The 17,809-nt window shown below is 38.4% G+C and overlaps 1 protein-coding gene and 1 long non-coding RNA gene across 6 annotated transcripts in view; one reads left to right on the top strand and one right to left on the bottom strand.

Annotated features, from left to right (window-relative positions):
* The window catches only part of LOC121072376 (collagen alpha-1(XXVIII) chain-like), a 34,970-nt gene extending 17,974 nt beyond the window's left edge, over nt 1-16,996 (top strand). Inside the window, exons 19-37 of one of the 2 annotated variants that reach the window (XM_040561910.1) lie at nt 1,114-1,185; nt 1,791-1,859; nt 2,436-2,507; nt 3,373-3,441; nt 3,864-3,932; nt 5,623-5,691; nt 6,680-6,748; nt 7,424-7,492; nt 8,878-8,946; nt 9,432-9,500; nt 10,234-10,314; nt 10,951-10,986; nt 12,105-12,141; nt 12,243-12,800; nt 13,453-13,694; nt 14,214-14,304; nt 14,395-14,466; nt 15,717-15,905; nt 16,361-16,996. In XM_040561910.1, the coding sequence (XP_040417844.1) occupies nt 1,114-1,185; nt 1,791-1,859; nt 2,436-2,507; nt 3,373-3,441; nt 3,864-3,932; nt 5,623-5,691; nt 6,680-6,748; nt 7,424-7,492; nt 8,878-8,946; nt 9,432-9,500; nt 10,234-10,314; nt 10,951-10,986; nt 12,105-12,141; nt 12,243-12,800; nt 13,453-13,694; nt 14,214-14,304; nt 14,395-14,466; nt 15,717-15,905; nt 16,361-16,371 (2,013 nt within the window). In that variant the 3' untranslated portion in view covers nt 16,372-16,996. Of the gene's footprint in view, nt 1-1,113; nt 1,186-1,790; nt 1,860-2,435; nt 2,508-3,372; nt 3,442-3,863; nt 3,933-5,622; nt 5,692-6,679; nt 6,749-7,423; nt 7,493-8,877; nt 8,947-9,431; nt 9,501-10,233; nt 10,315-10,950; nt 10,987-12,104; nt 12,142-12,242; nt 12,801-13,452; nt 13,695-14,101; nt 14,305-14,394; nt 14,467-15,716; nt 15,906-16,360 lie in introns of those variants that run through there. The other variant, XR_005821166.1, reaches the window with a different exon arrangement.
* Nucleotides 880-17,795, bottom strand: LOC121072377. 4 transcript variants are annotated; one of them, XR_005821168.1, is made up of 6 exons: nt 17,003-17,795; nt 9,417-9,509; nt 8,596-8,708; nt 7,308-7,532; nt 5,529-5,689; nt 880-1,262 (listed from the first exon to the last, which is right to left on the bottom strand). It is a non-coding gene; the product is annotated as an uncharacterized LOC121072377 (long non-coding RNA). The 4 variants fall into 4 exon arrangements; XR_005821170.1 differs by lacking the exon at nt 9,417-9,509 and having other exon boundaries at nt 17,003-17,097; nt 17,216-17,794; XR_005821167.1 differs by lacking the exon at nt 9,417-9,509 and having other exon boundaries at nt 17,003-17,793.
* Between the last annotated feature and the right edge of the window lie 14 nt (nt 17,796-17,809).

Raw genomic sequence — 17,809 nt, 5'->3', positions numbered from 1 at the left:
TTTAGTCTTTATAATTTTCAACACAGACTTTCAGTAACCTCCAGAAATTGAAACATTTAATATACACCAGTTCTGTACAAAAGTAGGAATATTTACTGTGACTGAAACTTTCAATGTACCTAGCCCATGTTCAGATCAGTGTGGCACACACCTCACCTACACATTTGTCCAGACAACGATCCAAAATATTAAACACCTGTCAGAAATGGCAGTCCCCAGCATAAACTAAACTACAACCTGAGCTGGTGAAAAAAGCACAGAACAGTGGTTACTGTACTGCTCCTTCCCTCTTCACACAAAATGATATGGTGTAAACAGAGCAACAGCTACACCCTCACACATTTGTACGGGAAGCAAGCTGTGCTATTAGACAAAAGAAGCATTTGCTTGGAACAGAGAGGAAGCTGTAACCAGATTATCTCAGTGCTGAAGTGACCAACATATTAGCCAGTCCCTATGCCACTAACAGCCAGATTAACATAAAATAGGGGAGTAGGTGAAAATGCACTTCCATGGCAGTAGAAAGGCAAAGGTGTCTCCTGAGTTTGCTTTTTTTTTTGTTACTTAGGGATTTTGGATGGGGGTTGGAAAAGGAAATAAACTGCTTCATTACTTGATTTCATTTCTCAAACTATGGTAACGCTGAGTGAATCCATTTGATCCCAAATGACCCTAATTCATCTAAAACTGGGTCAGGATTTTGAACCTTATATAAATAGGCCAATGCCATTAATAGATTCACATTGATATGCACCATCAAAATGCCCATCATCAAATCACAGTCGGGTCTTCCTATTACTTTTAAAGCTACCGCTTAATGAAATTATGGTATTATTATTTTTTAAGAATTAACTGGAGCATTAACAGCTAATAATATTATTTGTCTAGATAAAATTCACAGTTAGAACAATCAGGCATATTTCTTCCCTTGTTAGTAATAAATGGGAGTTGTCAGTATTTTAAAAAATGCAAGATTTCAGTTCATATGCGTAAGTGTTTGCTATAAATATACATACAGTTTAGTAACCTTTTTAAAATAAATTTCCTTGATTCAGCAAAAGAATAGTACCAAGTCTGTATTTAATAGAAAGACTTACTTTTTATTGATGTTAGGGTGAGCCAGGCCTTTCAGGACTTGCAGGTCTGCCTGGCCTTCCAGGAGAAGATGGAGCACCTGGACAGAAGGTTGGTTCATCTCTCTCTGCAGCCTTCTTGCTTCCCTTCAAACATTCCTACTGTTTACCCTGTGCTGATATCCAAACCTAGAAGAGAGAAGAGAAGAAGTGGTGTTCATGGACAAGTGGAAATGTAGCACATTTTTTGGTGAAAAAATTCTCTTTCAAACATACGTTTTTAGGGAAACCTTTTCTTCTTCTTTTTTCGGGGGGTGGTGGTGGTCATTGTCTATTATCTTGTTTACAGTTGTTGGCTTTTTTAATCCGCTAAATTCCCTTCAGCTGAGAAAGAAGATCACAGCAAAGGCTACAGGCAACCCTTTGTAGCCTTCTGATCATAGTATTTTCCCAGAATGAGATACCTATATATTTAAAAATTCCGTACTCAGTGTTCAGTCATTACTTAGAAAACATGCTACTTCATGAATTCCACCTAGAGTTTTACAGTGGTTGCTTATGGGAAGAAAATCCTGGGCCCAGTGACATCAGTGGAAATTTTGCCATTGATTTTTAAAAGTCTTTGATTTTAATGAGCTTATTCAAATGAATATAGAGTTAATTTTGCACCATGTGTATTTAGTTCTCTGAAACAGTGCTTTAATTTTTTCATTCCAGGGTGAACCAGGATTACCTGGTCTTAGAGGCCCTGAAGGTGCTCCAGGGGTTGGAATACAGGGGGAGAAGGTGAGAATGTCTTACTACTGGTGACATTCAGAATTGTAAGGCTCCACAAATAGGTTTGTCAATATCTTCTCTTTTTTAGTCTAACACAAGTAATGAAAAAATACATCGCAAAAAAATAGGTTAACGAGTGTTTCTAAAAGCGACTAGCTGCAGAATTTGTTTCAGCCTCAGCCTAAACCAACTTCTTAAATAATGAAGTTAATAAAAGACCATCTGGGACATCTTTTTCACAAAAAAAAAAAATAAAAATGTAACAGCAGTACAGTGTCACTGGCTCACAATGTCCAGTACCAGTGATAGTGTCTGGTCCAAGAAGTTCACAAAGAGGTAAATCTTTTGCTGGGACTACTGCTTCGATTAGTAGGAATAACTGAATCAATCTTTTGGGTTCTGGCTCTTGTACTGGTCCTCTGTACTGATTCACTGATGGAAAAGTAATTATGGTTTCTCATGTCACTATCTGTATCCTATGAAATAACGACACTGGAAGTTGCTGGAGTCATTGTCCAAGACATTACACCAATTACATGTTCTTAATATTTTGGTACATGTGACATGTCTTCTCCATTTCTGTAGGGAGATCAAGGTCAGAGAGGAATACGTGGATTAACAGGACCAACAGGAGTGCCTGGGCCTGCAGGAGCTAAAGTACGTTCATTATCATGTTATGCGTGTAAAACAGCCCCACAAAACTGTGCTTTGCTGCAGATCGCAGGAACAACTTGCCTGGAATTAACTTGCTTCTTAAGAACTACAAAGAAAACCAAAGTTCAGCTAAGGTTTCTCTTAGCAAGACACACTATGATCACTATAAACATCTAGAAGCATTTTTTAAAAACTTTACTTTCACCATACTGCTTCCCCAGTGACTTGGAAAAAGTTATGGGGCACTAATACTGGCATTTTATGCTAAAATATTTGGGAAGACAATATGGTGTCTAGCATATACACATGTAACAGGACTTTATTTTCCCTTACACTGATCAGACTCATGGCTGATATTCTTTCAAGGATGTGGAGTTTGAATTCTCACTACTCACTGAAAGTGAGAGGTTTCTCCTCTGATTTCTTATTAAGTCTTTCATTATTAATTCACACAACAGTATTTCCACATAAGAAGAAAAATAAAAAGAGGTAATAAAGTACACTGAAAGGACTATTTAAAAAATCTTTTCTGACAAAAAATAAATGTTTTCTTGTACATCTACACAGCTGGGCAGGAAGCCTTGAGGGCTGGACCAAGTCTAGAATGCCCTAAGAAAAGGAATTCTAATAATATATATTTATTCAGTGACTGACAGGAATCTCATTTCCATTGAGAAATCAGAACTATACTGTTTATCAGTTCTGCAATGGCTAGATTTCACTTAACACAGTGTATCAATAAAATATTGAGACTTCTAATAGAATTTTAATGGAATATGATGAACTGCCACACAGATGTTTTCTCTGAGATACGATCATGCTACTTGCAGAAAAATCCATTGTTTTTGCTCTCCTTCCTTCACTGCAGGGAGAGCCTGGGGTGCCAGGACGTCTTGGAATGCCAGGCCCTCCTGGAAGAGCTGTACCTGGACCAAAGGTAACATCTGCACTCCAACTCCTAGTGCTTTCAAACACTGTGTGAAAACAATGAAGTAGGCATGCTTATTGTGTAAATAATTTCAGCCTTAGAAGGTTGCCCAAAATGTCTTATTTCCTATCGACAGTTATATATTGTGTGCATTCTAGTTACCACCATGACCTGGTATTAATTATTTGCCAGCTTGAGGTGTAGCCTACCTGTGTTCGTTTCTTTGTCTTTGATATCTTCCATATCAAAATATTTTTCTTTCGTCTGCTCTTGGTGTTTATCTTAAATGCCCATGAAACAAATAAATATATATATATATATAAAACTATTACATTTGATATATATCTGTTTGTATGGCATATAATAAAAAACAGTCTGTGATTGATGTTTAATAAAATAACTAACTAGGGTACATGTTTTCTTCATTGCAGGGTGACATTGGGTTACCTGGTCTTGCTGGACCAATTGGAGAACCAGGTTTTGGGCTTCCTGGGGCAAAGGTAGCTCCTAAATTGATAAATTAATTTCTGACAGAACTGTAAAATAAGGCAGGATTCAGTGAAGCACCAGCAAATTACTTAGGATGGCAAAGTGTTCCGCAGTTCTTACTGTGTATGGTGTACTGTGCTGGCACATTATAAGGATTTACATGGCTGGATCACCACGGACAGTCAATTTTCCAGACTCCATGAACCATAAGCTTCCACATGGCAGAGGACCAGGGAAAATTTGACTGTTTTTAATTCATAATGAGTGAATACAGAGAGGACACCTGATTTATGTGCTTACAGCAGCATACATGCCAAACAGTTAATTTTTCTCAGCCAGGGTCCTTCTTAGGTACATGGCTTCATTCCTAGGTACGGCACAGAGTAATCCATAGACTCCAACAAGAGCTCAGGACATGGCCCAAACTGGCCATGTGAGAAGAGATTCCTTAGGCAGTGAAAGAAGAACATGAAAGAGCAGCTAATCTCTAAGGACTTCTCTCTAGCACTTCTCTAGTATTGTCTCAGCGTTAGCTACATTCAACTTTTCTTCAGGCTTTAACCTAGTGAATTTGACAATACTCGAGTATAGCCCCTGTCCCTTGTTCTCTGACTGATCTTAAGCTCTCAAAGCTCTTTCATTTAGGTTATGCTCAGCATGTTTCTATGACTATGTTCTTCACTTTTTGCTATCAGTATTAGTGCTTTTGCTGTTGCTTCTCTCTTAGATAAATGTCTGCACTAAGATGTGTAGTAAGGTAAAACTTTCTATAGCTTAATTTTTAAAAAATAATTTCTGCCTTTTCTTGACACTGCTACGCATGCCCATATTTTGGTTAGCTGGAGGGACAAACACAGTCATCCATCCAGATCATTCATTCAGTTGTAATTCAGAGCAATTCACTGCACCATCCAGTGCTGCTGGCAGAGTCTAATCCTCTTAATTTTTCTAGTAAATCTGTGTATCTGAGATACTCCAGCTATCTGGATCCATGAAAGGAGCTTAAAAGGGAACATCTCTGCTAACAAGCTCCTGTTATACTCGATATCTTTAATGAGGTTCCATGGCAGTATAGGAAAATGCAATTCTGGAACAACAAAAACAGGCAGGAACCTTGTGACAGAAAACATTTTTAAATTGACCACACAAATTGCTGGTGTCCCCAACCCTGAGTCCTTTTTCTCACCACATGGAACAAAAAGCACGTGCAGAAGCAATATTGAACTTTCACAGTGCTCTACAGCAGTTTATCTATCTTCAGTTAGCATTATCAAAAATAGCTACTCAGTAATTCAGTTCCCATGCTAGACTTTTGTCTGTCTGTCAAGATGGGCTTGTGCCCCCAAAACTGGAGTAATAATAATCATGATAAAAAATAATTATATATATATATATATGGGGAATGCAACTGAAGCCATTCCCTCTTACATGTATGTCATAATAACAGCAGACCGAGCTCTCAAAAGAGATCCAATTAGCGACTTAAAATTGGAAGGTCCAGTATATCCTCAGAGCTATTAAATATCCCACTTTTAGCCCAGGATTAATAACCTCCAATAACCATTCACATAGTAAAATACGTGAGCAGATAGATAAAATCAACTTACACTATGCCTGCCAAAGAAGTTTCACTTTCATGGAGCATTTCCTGCTAGCAATTGCACTGTCAGTTGTCTCATCTGTTTTTCCTGCCTTCATCAGGGTGACCGAGGCCTTCCAGGACCCCCTGGGCCCTTTGGGCCAAAAGGAGACGGTTATCCTGGTCCACCTGTAAGTTTACAGCCAATTTTTTTAATGTTAATTGCGAACAAATAGGTACACCAAAGTGATTAACTTCCACAGCTGACATGCCAAGAAAGATTTGCTTGTCTTTTATGCTCCTCAACTGTGGAAATGCATTTCAGCATAGAAGGAAAAAGAAATCAGAAGTAGTCCAAGTAGTAGTAGTCCAATGTTTCAATCAGTTCCCTCAATATCTTAGTGTAAGATACTGTCTTCTGCCCAGTCATCCAGAATTTTAACCCCCAAACAGGAGATCATAGCCGAGCTGAATAGCTGTGTCCATATACGCGGGTGTGTGCTCTGGGCAGCACTATCTTCCAGAACCACTGAAAAAAGCAACTGTGTCCAGAGTCAGAAGACCAAACAGTCCTCGGTTATATTCAATGGGCTGCTGAGGATGTGGCAAAGAATGGGTTGATCAGCTTTACAGACCTTTACAGAAATCTGTACTAGCACATATGATTAATGCCTGCAAAGAGGATACAAAGAGAAAAGGGTCTCTGTTCCTCTCCCTTGCTTGCATGTGTATGTAGCACTGAAGGAGAATTACTGGCTACAGCCAGGAAGTTTGGTGATATGCTAGCATTTACTTCTGCTACAGACAACTGTAAAAGGGCATACACACACTGAGGAATAAAAATGAATGAATGTCAAAGTGGAAATGGGAATCTGAAGCATTTATAATGCTTCTTGACATTTTTGTGTAATGCAATGCTAGAACTCCTTTTGCACCTGCCTCTCTGGATAAGACTCCTCTGTCTTCAAACATGTACAAGCCTCCTGCGTGAGACAGAATACACAGACGAACACTGACACAACTTCTGGCTTACAGAGTGGAATTTAACCAGTTACAGACCACAGTGACCCCACTAAGAGACAATGTATTCAAGATACTAGCCATATTAATGTCAACAAAAACATGCAGTCAACATAGCCTTAAGTTAAATTCATATTCTGCCTGTGCATACAATTTCAGGGCTTGCCAGGCCTTCCTGGGATTCCTGGTGAACAAGGCCCTGATGGAGTTGGACTACCAGGACCTAAGGTACAGACCTTAACTTCTAGAAAAGTAAATGCATACATATACTCCATGCAGATATAGTTCCTACCCATAGGTCACAGTCAGAGTATCTTTTTCATACAGCTTAAATTTACTTGTCAGTATATAAAAGGTAGCTTCCATTGCAGATCTTCAAGCTTCAGTTCAGAACTCATCTTGGTGCTGACTGTAGGATTACTTGAATTATACAGGCAATTGACAGATTGAGTGCAGCTATTTAAACACGCCTCGTTTCTCTTAAAAGGAGATATGTCTTTTTTTCCATTCTCTTCAAACTGCTAGCTGTCTGAAGGCACTCATAGGAAAAGTATGTTAGAGCAGTGCCAATGTGAACATCAAGTATGATCCAACTCTGACAAGCAGGAAAGCAAAAAGATTTTTGTTGGCTTGGAGGAACTATAGTTCATTTTATGATATGGGAATTGTAATTTATCTGTAACTTGCCTGACTGGACATGTCTTGGATATGTTTAGACCACTGTTAAAACCCATTATCTTTCTCATCCTGTCTGCAGTATTCATGGTTTAGCTCTGTTTAGACTTACACTGTGCTGTTCAGCAAATCTCCTCTCTTTGTCCCGCTTGAGCACAACAGATGCTGAGAATTCTAGAAATCAAACTTTGGTATTCACTACTTATTTTTTAAAGTATCCATTTTCAGGGTGATCCCGGTAGTAGAGGACCAATTGGTCTCCCAGGTCCCCCAGGAGAAGGCCTGCCAGGACCAAAAGTAAGCCATTTAAACAGTTACATCTCCCATAATCTATTTTCTAAAAAAAAGAAAAGAAAAATACAGTATAAAAACGTGATCATGCATACACATCTTTATGTTTTCTGTCTTCACACTTCACTAGAAACAAATAATCCAACAGATAACTGAGGAATACAGTGTCTTTAATTTGTAGAAAATCAAAAATGTTTCTGCTAACCTGCCATAAACCATGGCCTTTTCCCTATTGCAGAGGATAAATAAAGTGATAAGCTTGCATGAAGAAAACGTGTAGCTCCTGCAGATGGTACCTCCAATTTAGTAGCAAATATTTCTTCAGATCTAGCATTTTTCCAGACCTAGGATTAATGGACTAGTAAGCACTTAGCAGTGTCTTCCCCTTCTTACTCTAAAAGCTGCAGGCAAACTGCTGAGCTCTTCCAGAATTTTTTTTTCTTTACTGTATAAAGTAAATCAATAATACTCTAATGTAATATATAATTATAATATACATCCTGAAAAAATGCCTGGAAATAATAATAAAAAGCCATTTTCCTTATGAAACCTCACAAAATGGAAAATTCTTGCTCCTACAGATCAACTTCAGAAGTCTATTAATACAAAAAAACTGTTTCAGGATGTGAATGTGAATATAAAAGAACTGAACTGGGACAAAAGGAAGGATTTCACAACATCAGAACATATCACCTGCACAATGTGGCTTATTGGTCCCAGACTGTTCACATTGGCCTGAAGGCTAGGTCTATGGCTAAGTGGTGGTAAAGCACTAACCCCACCTGTGCTAGGCATGAATACAGGACCCTTACAAATGAGAAAACTGAGAATTTCATGCAAGGCCACTGGAATTGCAATACAGGTATAAAATTAATATTGTACTGCATGTGTTCTGATTGCTTCCTATGGAAAACATATGGAACTGGAACATTTTCTCTAGAGTTCTTTAAAAAATGAGCTTATAAATTAGCAACAAGAGATTATTTGTAACGCCACATTAGTGTGTATGTTTACAGGTCTGAAACTGTAAGCTTAGTGGTGATGAAAGCCACATCATTTAGGAAATAACAATCCTTTCTTAAATCATAATTCAGTTCTCAGTGTCCCACCAATACAATCCATCCTTCAGTGCAATGCTCATCTCAATCAGCAAGGTGATTCATGTTCTCTGACCATAAGGTCCTGAGTGACTCCTTTGAAGTATCAACTGGATTTAAATAATCTGATAAAGGATAAAAAATATTTATCAGCTAGAGCAATCTTATCCTCACTACTTATAAAAAGATACTGATGTGGTAGAGGACTGACAGGAAATTACATGGTGGTACAACAATTTATTGTGCGTTTTTATTATGAATATTGTACTTAACACATGCAGGGTTTCTCTGTAGGGAGCCGTAGGACGCCCAGGGCCACCTGGCTCTTTGGGACCTCCTGGTGAAGGCATTCAAGGAATTAAGGTAAGATGACTCCCTTATACTGTGTCTTCAGTATTTAACCTGTGCTGAGTTTTCAATCTGACCATCGCAGTATAACGGAATCAACAGACTGCACATTGTTATTTCTTATATGACAAGAGAACCTGAGGTTGGACAATGAGAAAGATAATTTAAGCACCTACAAAGTATGTTCTGTCCCTACTGCTGTAAACAAGCCCAAAGGTGCGTGGACTGGGTGAGGAGAAAGCAGGGACATCTTTTAAGAGGGAAAGATAGCCTCATAAAATGAACCAGAATGAAAAATACTATTTATCCTCTTCCCAAGTCTTTCATACCCACAGAGACAGCTGATATGATCATGCAGTTTTCAAATATTATACATCTGTAGGGTAGACATACTGCTGGACACAGTTGTTAAAATGCAGTTGAAACACTTTGAACATTTAAAAATAATGCATGATGAGTGACTACGAAGGGTTAATATCACTAACCTGGATTATCATTAGGGGGAACAAGGAATTCATGGAATGCCAGGACCACGAGGCCCTCCTGGAGAAGGGCTTTTGGGACAGAAGGTATGGTACCTAAATCAGAGATAATGTCTGAGCCCCAAGCCAACATACCGAAAATACTCAGTACAGTCAGCTCTCACTAAAGGCATGTGAATTCTGTGAAAAGGGAAGAGCCCAGCCATTCACACGATCCTTTTAATATTTTATACTAATTTCCATGTTGCATATGTTAATATCATATGAGGCTTATCTGCTACCGCAGCTAGAAGAAATACAGATAGTTCTAATATTGTTGCCTTTCATTTGCCCACAGAGTTACGCAAAATTTGGGGACTACATCAGTGTTAAGAAAAAGAGAAATGTGTGTTGAAATCAGTTTTTGGATGTGATCACATCAGTTTATAAAAAATATACAAACTCCCATAGCCTAGCAAAAATCAAACCCGAAGGCACTAATTCCTTTGTTTGCTAACCTAAACACCTTTTCTGGACCAAAACGTTTCTCAGAATATTTCCATTACTCATTCCAAATACGTCCCCCACCTTTCTTCTCAACTTCCCTATGGTTATCTTATTTTTCTCAGACACATACTCATTTTCATCATTCAATATCCTATGAAACCCTTCTGTCTACACACACTTGTTTGGGATGGTTCATTTTTCAAACTGCTTCAGCTATTATTCCCATGAAAATGCCTACCCAATAGTACAAGTTCTTCACACAATTCAAAAACTGTGAAAAATGTAATAAAAAATGACTTATACTTTCTATCTGGTTACCTACATGGCTTCAAAGGGAGATCGAGGAGCTACAGGTGAAAAGGGGAAAAAAGGAGACAAGGGCAATGTGGGTGACCCTGGTTTAGCTGGAGAACCTGTGAGTAATTCAGTTTTATCACATCTGTTTTCTTAAACTGCTTAAAACTAAAGCTGGGTTATGCATTTTTCTTGATGTTTAACTACTCATAATCTAAAATGCTTAAGAAATTGAAAATATGAAAACATTTAAAAGCACAAAGAAGACATTTCTGTGCTGAGTACCTCAATCTCAAAACACAAATACGGGTTCCTTCTTGAGGCAGTGAAAGCCAACAGCTGTGTTTTAAGAATAAAACTATGTGATTCTATTCTATGGCAACCAAGTAACTGTAGATTGAAGCTGATGTACTGATGAAGGAAGGCAAAATGGTAACTACTGCTGTTGGAACGGTCCCCAAAAGCTGGAAAACAAAACGTGGTGCTCTTCTGTTCTGGCATTTGCATACTATTAAGTATACATAAACTGAAATTCAGTGACTCAATGGGAGACTTGAGGTCATCCACTGCGCATAAAAACCTGACCACCTTTCCAATGGTGCAGATATGGTAGGTACAAGCTAGTATCACAAGAACACTTTTTTCTAGCAGAAGTTCTTATTGGCTAAACATTATTTCAATAATGGTACAGATGAAGTCATATTCTGAATTACTGTGTTACTAATTGTAGTAGCTTAATTAATGATCACTGTTACAGGGCAAAACTGGACCAAAAGGAGACCAAGGCCTAACAGTAAGCAAATTCCTTTATTTAAATTCCATCAGACCAAGATTATCAACAGAATGCAAGGTACTATCAATTAAAATGCATCCTACATAAATTATTATAGAAGGGGTTTTCTGACTAGATGTAGCTCAGTAATAATATAGAAAGAAACCACTCATAGGCTTCTGATTTTTTTTTCATCTGCCTCATGCTGTTACGGAATTTAAAATTCCTGGTGATTTTACTTATCTCTCTTCTATATATTCTTTTGCAGTTATTGTTAGATGACCTGGGTGTGTACCCGCTGCAGGGAAGTTTTTTGAAATAGTAATTAAGAGTCTAAAGAGCAAAGATCTTCAAACCTGTCATGGTCTATCATGCAATGGACCTTAATTATACTCTCGCTAAGCCTCAACTGCACCAGACCCAAATTCAGCATGTCAGTGAGGTTTGTGGTGGAAGCTATCTGCTGTGGCAAAAGGATGTATTTGAAAGACTGACTCAGTGCCAAATGAGTCCTAACTGCACTTCAAAACATATAATAAATGATTGCTCTAGTAATGAAGCGAGTTTTGTTTGCATGTCACTGAAGCTATCACTTCCCTGAACAGACAGCTCTGAAGGCAACAGCTGGTTTTAGTGCTGAAAGCTGGGTAATACAGTGGGCCAGGTACACTAGCATTCACAAATCCCAACTCCATTCTGACTTGGCACTCTCATATGCCAGCTCACTAAAAGCAACATGTTTCCTGAAGCTGGGTCTACTTCTCAACTCCCTATTGTTTTTAAGAGCAAAGGAATATCCATGTTATTTAGATGCTGAAATTTGAATGGGTTTTGACTTTAAGTTTTAATGAGAACCAAATCATCAAGTGTTCTTTACAATAACAGCAGTTAATTATTTTACATAGAGGTGCTTCTGTTTTGTCATGTTTATGATTCTTATATGCTATATAAAATAGTTCATTGTAAAATGTGGAACTCATTCCAGATTTGGGAGGATCAGATTTGAAAGTTAAACACTAAGGTTCTTTGTGGACACAGATACCCAATATAAACAAAATCTTTGGTAGCATCAATGCTATACGTTATTTGAAAGAGGCAAGTGGTACAATATTTTTATACGTAATTTTTTTCGTATCCAGAGAGAAGATATAATTAAATTAATTAAAGAGATATGTGGTAAGTACTCAGGAAATTTTTTTTAATTATTTTATATATTTTATATATTTATTATAATATAATTATTTTAATTATTATTATTTTTTATTTTTCCTTTGCAGGTTGTGGTATTAAATGTAAGGAAATTCCTATGGAACTTGTATTTGTGATTGACAGCTCTGAGAGTGTTGGACCAGAAAATTTTGAGATTATCAAAGACTTTGTAACTGCTTTAGTAGACAGAGTAACTGTAGGCAGAAATGCTACCAGAATTGGCCTTGTACTATACAGTTTAGAAGTTCAGCTAGAATTTGGTCTCAACAAGTACACAACTCAACAGGATGTCAAACAAGCAATTAGAAAAATGCAATACATGGGAGAAGGCACTTACACAGGAACTGCTATCCGTAAAGCAACCCAGGAAGGATTTTTAGGTGCTCGAACAGGAGTGCGAAAAGTAGCTATTGTGCTAACAGACGGCCAAGCAGACAAGAGAGAAGCAGTGAAACTAGATATTGCTGTTCGAGAGGCTCACGCAGCAAACATCGAAATGTATGCAATAGGAATTGTAAATACTTCAGATCCAACACAGGCTGAGTTTGTGCATGAATTAAATCTGATTGCTTCAGATCCAGACAGAGAACATATGTATCTCATCGATGACTTTAATACCCTGCCAGGTGCGTTCACTGCAGCTTTATTCTGCATTATATCCGATGCTTCTCAGAACAGAGGAAAAAAATACATTATCTTTGTGGAAATCATGTTTTGATGCTGATCAGGATTAGTTACAAGGTGCAAAATAACAGGATCCTGGAGATTTAAATTTCCTTCTTTTAAGTCGTCATGGTCAAGTCAATTACATATCATGCCAACAGGGGATGTTGCCTACTGGCGAGGAAAAGTCACAACTAGCTTTCTAAGCTGAGTAAGTGCTCATGCACGAGATCTGCTGGAGTGGAAACCAGAATCTAATTGTGGGATAAATTCTAACTATTTACTTTCATTTCACTACCCCATTCTCATTGGGTTATTCACGTGAGTAAAGTAAGCAGTTTTTTTCCCCACTACCAACTAGTAGTTGGTACTAAGCTTAAATGAACAACCCTAGTGAGATCACTGTATTTTAGATCATGTAGAGGACTTAAAGACTGGCAAATTTGTGATAATAAAATACACAGTTCAGAGAACCTGGAATAATCTTCTTAGATGCATACAAACAATCCAAAGGAGTACCAGACTGTATGCGCATTATTTACATGTATAAATAATCCAAATTCAAAAATCCAATGAATTCTGTGTATGATGGGGTTTTCTACTTTTTTTAAACAGCTCTGGAGTCCAAATTAGTCAACCAATTCTGTGAAGATGAACATGGTACCTTAATATACAATCGTAATGGAAACGGTGCAAGCATAAGTGGACCATCTCTACATTTAGTATCTTCAAGTTCTTCGTATTACATGCTTCAGAAAAACAATGTTAACGGGCAATCACTTTCAGCACAGACACCTGGAGTATCCACGGCAGAAAGTCCTCTGGGACTTGGTGATCTTCCTCAACCATTAGTTCCGGTATGAAAATTCAGCAAGTTTAATGAGCAAAAGTTTTTGATGTATTTCCTTCTCTGTTGCCTGATGCAATATGCAACTTTTCCCTTACTTTTCTCCAAGACAGGTACTGTAGTAGGTCCTTTCATTTGCTATACTTGGAGCTGACTGTTCTGAATAAAAGTTCAGATATTGCAGGCAGACAGTTATCTAATGGCCACAATTTATTCCTGAAACTGTTACAAATATTATTATTGCTGTGTTTAATACAGCTATATTTGTGTCCCAGTGGGAAAAATAACCCTATTAAAGTGCAATTGCACTGTAAAAAAAAAAAAAAAAAAAAACAACACAAAGAACAGGCTTAGGATTGACAGCTGTCCTGGTAAACCAATCCGGTGAGGTTAAAATCCTGATTCTTAACGTTGCAGTCTGGGTAAACGGGAAGGAAAAACATTAGAAAACCTAAGCAATGAAGGCCCTGTTCATTTTGAGACACTGCACAATATCTGTAGAGGAAAGAAAATCAAATGCTTATTTCAGACCAAAGTACCTCCTGTGGTAGTTTATGAAGCTTATGAAGAGGAATTAGAGGAAGAGGAACAATCATCTTTGCTAACAGTGGACACTAGAGGTATTATCATCATTGTTAATATCTCCAACTTCTAGTTACTTTTGGCTGATGAAAAATAAAAAGCCTCATTCTGTTTCTTTTTACTTGCAGCCATGATATCATCATTGCCACCAACAGATGAAGTGCTGACTCATTCAACTGAAGGGCTCACACCAAGGCCAGGTTATAGATCCTAACTAATTTTTCATTTTGTTCTCTCTTATCACAATACTAACTTTATAAGGCTTTAAATCAGAGTCACTCTGTTGGGCCTATCCACTCTCTGAAGATTTCATGAGCCCTTGCTGTGGAAAAGAAGCCATTTCAGGATTTTATTGCAGATCTAGCTGTAATTCTTGACCAGCCTGTTGGCCAGTTCTCATCTCCCCTAGTTCCAAACCTCACTGCTCATTTTATAGCAGAAGCAGACTGAGCTGATAAATGGCACCAAAGAGAGACATAGCACTAGCTGAGGTGGGCCAGTGAGCAGGGAATTCTTCAATCAGAAAGGGTCAGTCTGCGGAGATAGGAGGCTTCATTAAAGAGAGAGAAAACACAGCACAGTGATTTCAGAATTGGACAGATTTCTCTTTCAGAAGAGAAATAAGGAAAGAAGGTGTCCAGCCATTTGAAGGAAAATACAGCAATTAGTTAACCGCTCAAAGGGTTCATTCTTTTCCAATGAAATATCTGAACATATTATGTTCATCACTTTGGGGATTCAGACATTTAAGTTCCAGTAAGAATGTATTATGATTAAACAACATCATAATAGACTGTATGTTTCCTGGGAACATGGGCGTGACTAACCCGACAGCTTTATATTCTAATATTTTATTTTATTTAAGTTTCCAGATACTGGTTGCCAATGACACATACAGAACACTGATGTCACAATATTAAACTTGAAGGAAAAATATTTTTCTCGTGGTATTATAGTGAGTGAGACTGGCAAGTCACAATTCTCTAATGCGTATCTGTAGGATGCCACTGTTTTAATGCCTCTGCTCCCACACCACAAAAAGAACTACAGTGTCAAAACCGAAGCAATGTACTGCAGAAAGATGATGGTCACACTTGTGGGCTGAAAATAGTTAATGCAAGTCTTTGGATGGCAATTTTGTTTTGCTCACAAGACTTGTTGCTGATTATTAGATTTTAAAATTTAGATGTCAAAATAATCAGATATATACTGTTTGCTCATTTTGTATGTGGAGTCATAATACTATTATTTCTTAAGTTATTAGAACCATGTCAGAAAAGAGGCAGTTTAGTGATTTAATAAAGATGCACTAACATCATTAGAAGTGAATCTTAAATGGCTATATAACATTAGCAGAAAAAAAAATCAGAGTTGAAAAGTTAAAAATTAAGCAGCACAATTGATTTTTACACACTCAGTTGTGTTTGTTCCTTTTTCTTTCTTTTTTTAGAAAGCGTTCTGGACCTCCAATGCAAGTTAAGGCTGGATCAAGGGCCATGCCGTGTTTATATTATAAAATGGTATTATGATAAACAAGCCAATGCTTGTGCTCAGTTTTGGTATGGTGGCTGTGATGGAAATGCAAATCGTTTTGAGAGTGAAGAGGAATGTAGAGAGGCTTGTGTGTTTTCTTCTGGAGGTAAGAATTTGTATCTGTCTCTACATTAATAACTAACAAGTTATTAATTTGTTATTTGCTATAAATCAATAAACTATTGTTTGGGTTTAGTTATGGAGTATCAAGTATGGCATGTAAAATTAAACCCACTAATTAACATAGTGTTAACTAAATTAAAGCCACTAATTAACAAATGTTAACGTTCTGAAGTCATATACTCACTAACAGGAAAAACATCTAGCTATGCATATTGTATGATGCAGTATAATAAAATAACAAATTTTCAGCACTATCAAAAGTACGTATTTCCTTTTTACCAAGATTCAGTAACACCAGTATAGCACTTGCGATAGTAATTGCCCTGCCTTCTAAATACTACCATTATACAAACTATACTCTATTTAAAATTATCAACATGGCTTTGGAAAGCAATCTTTGGTCATTAAAAATCACGTAATTTCTTTTCTCCATTACAGAAACCCAATAGATAGCACGGATTCTACAGATTCTTCACTTTCTTTAAGGAAAAGTATTCCCACAAATCCAATTTTAGTATTTCAAGCACAAAATATCTGTTTCCAAATGACATGCACATTACTACTTGGGTTGCTAGATAAATGCAGCAAATGCATCAGCTTGTTCCGTACTTGCTCTCCAGGTCACAAGACAAGGAGGTAGCTGAGCTACTCACCCCTCCCAACAACATGCTTGTTAGATTTTGCCCTTTTATCTGTAAGCTCTCCTCCATTAACTAGCAAGATACATGAAAAATGCAGTTAAAATACTTCCACAAATTTATGAGTGACTGCACCAGTAGCTGACATCAGTAAGTTTGGTTAATTCACGTCCAAAGTGGTTCTTGGCACGTTGTTGCTCTACTAAAAGCCCTAATTTTTAAATGCATTTTAGTATTTTATTTCTTAAAAACTCTTATGTTCAAATGCAGCGTAGTTTATCCTTTATTGCTTGTTACTACCATATTGCTTTTTACATTTATGTCTGCCTTAATATAATGTATTATTACTTATGTGCTTAAAAGCCTGTTTCTAATAAAACATTTCTGTTTTTACTGCCAGGACAGAGTGTTTAATAGTACTCTTACAGAACTAGAAACTTACCTCACTCTACACTCACACTTAAACGTGCTCCTGATGATGTAACAGGATTTCTGCCTCAATCTGTAATGAGATTGAAGAGCACAGATTGGGCACTTCTGCATAGGAAGCCAGAAAGTTTTTTCCCTGACCCTTTTTCCCCTCAGCTGTGCCCTGCTCGCCCCAGCCAGGCGGGGCAGTGAGTGCGAGGAGCAGGCAGGGCGGGCCTTCATGCACCTTGTCGTGACTTGATGCTTGTCGCGACTTCAGGGAAATTTGTCACAACTTCCAGGCTGGCCGTGTCAAGCTCAGCACAAATTGAAGGGCCCACTCTGGGAAAAAAACTGTCAAGGGCCAAGTTTATTCCCTCGATTCATGCTTTAGTTGGACTTTTTTGGGGCAGTGGGTAAGTGCCCACTGAAGCACGCTCAGCTGGATACGCTTTTGGAGTTACTCTGAAGCAGTAGTTTCACACACCCTAGCTTAAAACGACAAAAAGCAGACTTAGGGCTGTAACACAAAGGGGGTTTCACTAAGTCCAGGCACCCCGGCTGCACGGGCTCTGCATGGGGCTGCCTCCAGGCTCGCCCCCAGCACACGGCTGTTACCCTCCACCAGGCACCAGCCGCTGCGCGCCCGGCAGCCCGAGGCGCTCTCCCTTCCCCCACAGAGCGCCCACAGGCGGCTTCTGCTGCCGCGCAGTAACAACGGGGAGCGTGGAACGCGGAAGCGCCCTCGAAGCTCCTCGCGACCCGTTCCCGCCCAGCCCCTCACAGCCCCTCCCGACGCTCGGGGCGGGGCCCGGTCAGACAGCCGAGCAGGCCCCGCCCC

Source organism: Cygnus olor, chromosome 6, assembly GCF_009769625.2.
Source record: "Cygnus olor isolate bCygOlo1 chromosome 6, bCygOlo1.pri.v2, whole genome shotgun sequence".
NCBI lineage: Eukaryota > Metazoa > Chordata > Aves > Anseriformes > Anatidae > Cygnus > Cygnus olor.
The sequence above is the reverse complement of the archived record's forward strand: the minus strand, read 5'-3'. Positions and strand labels throughout refer to the sequence as shown.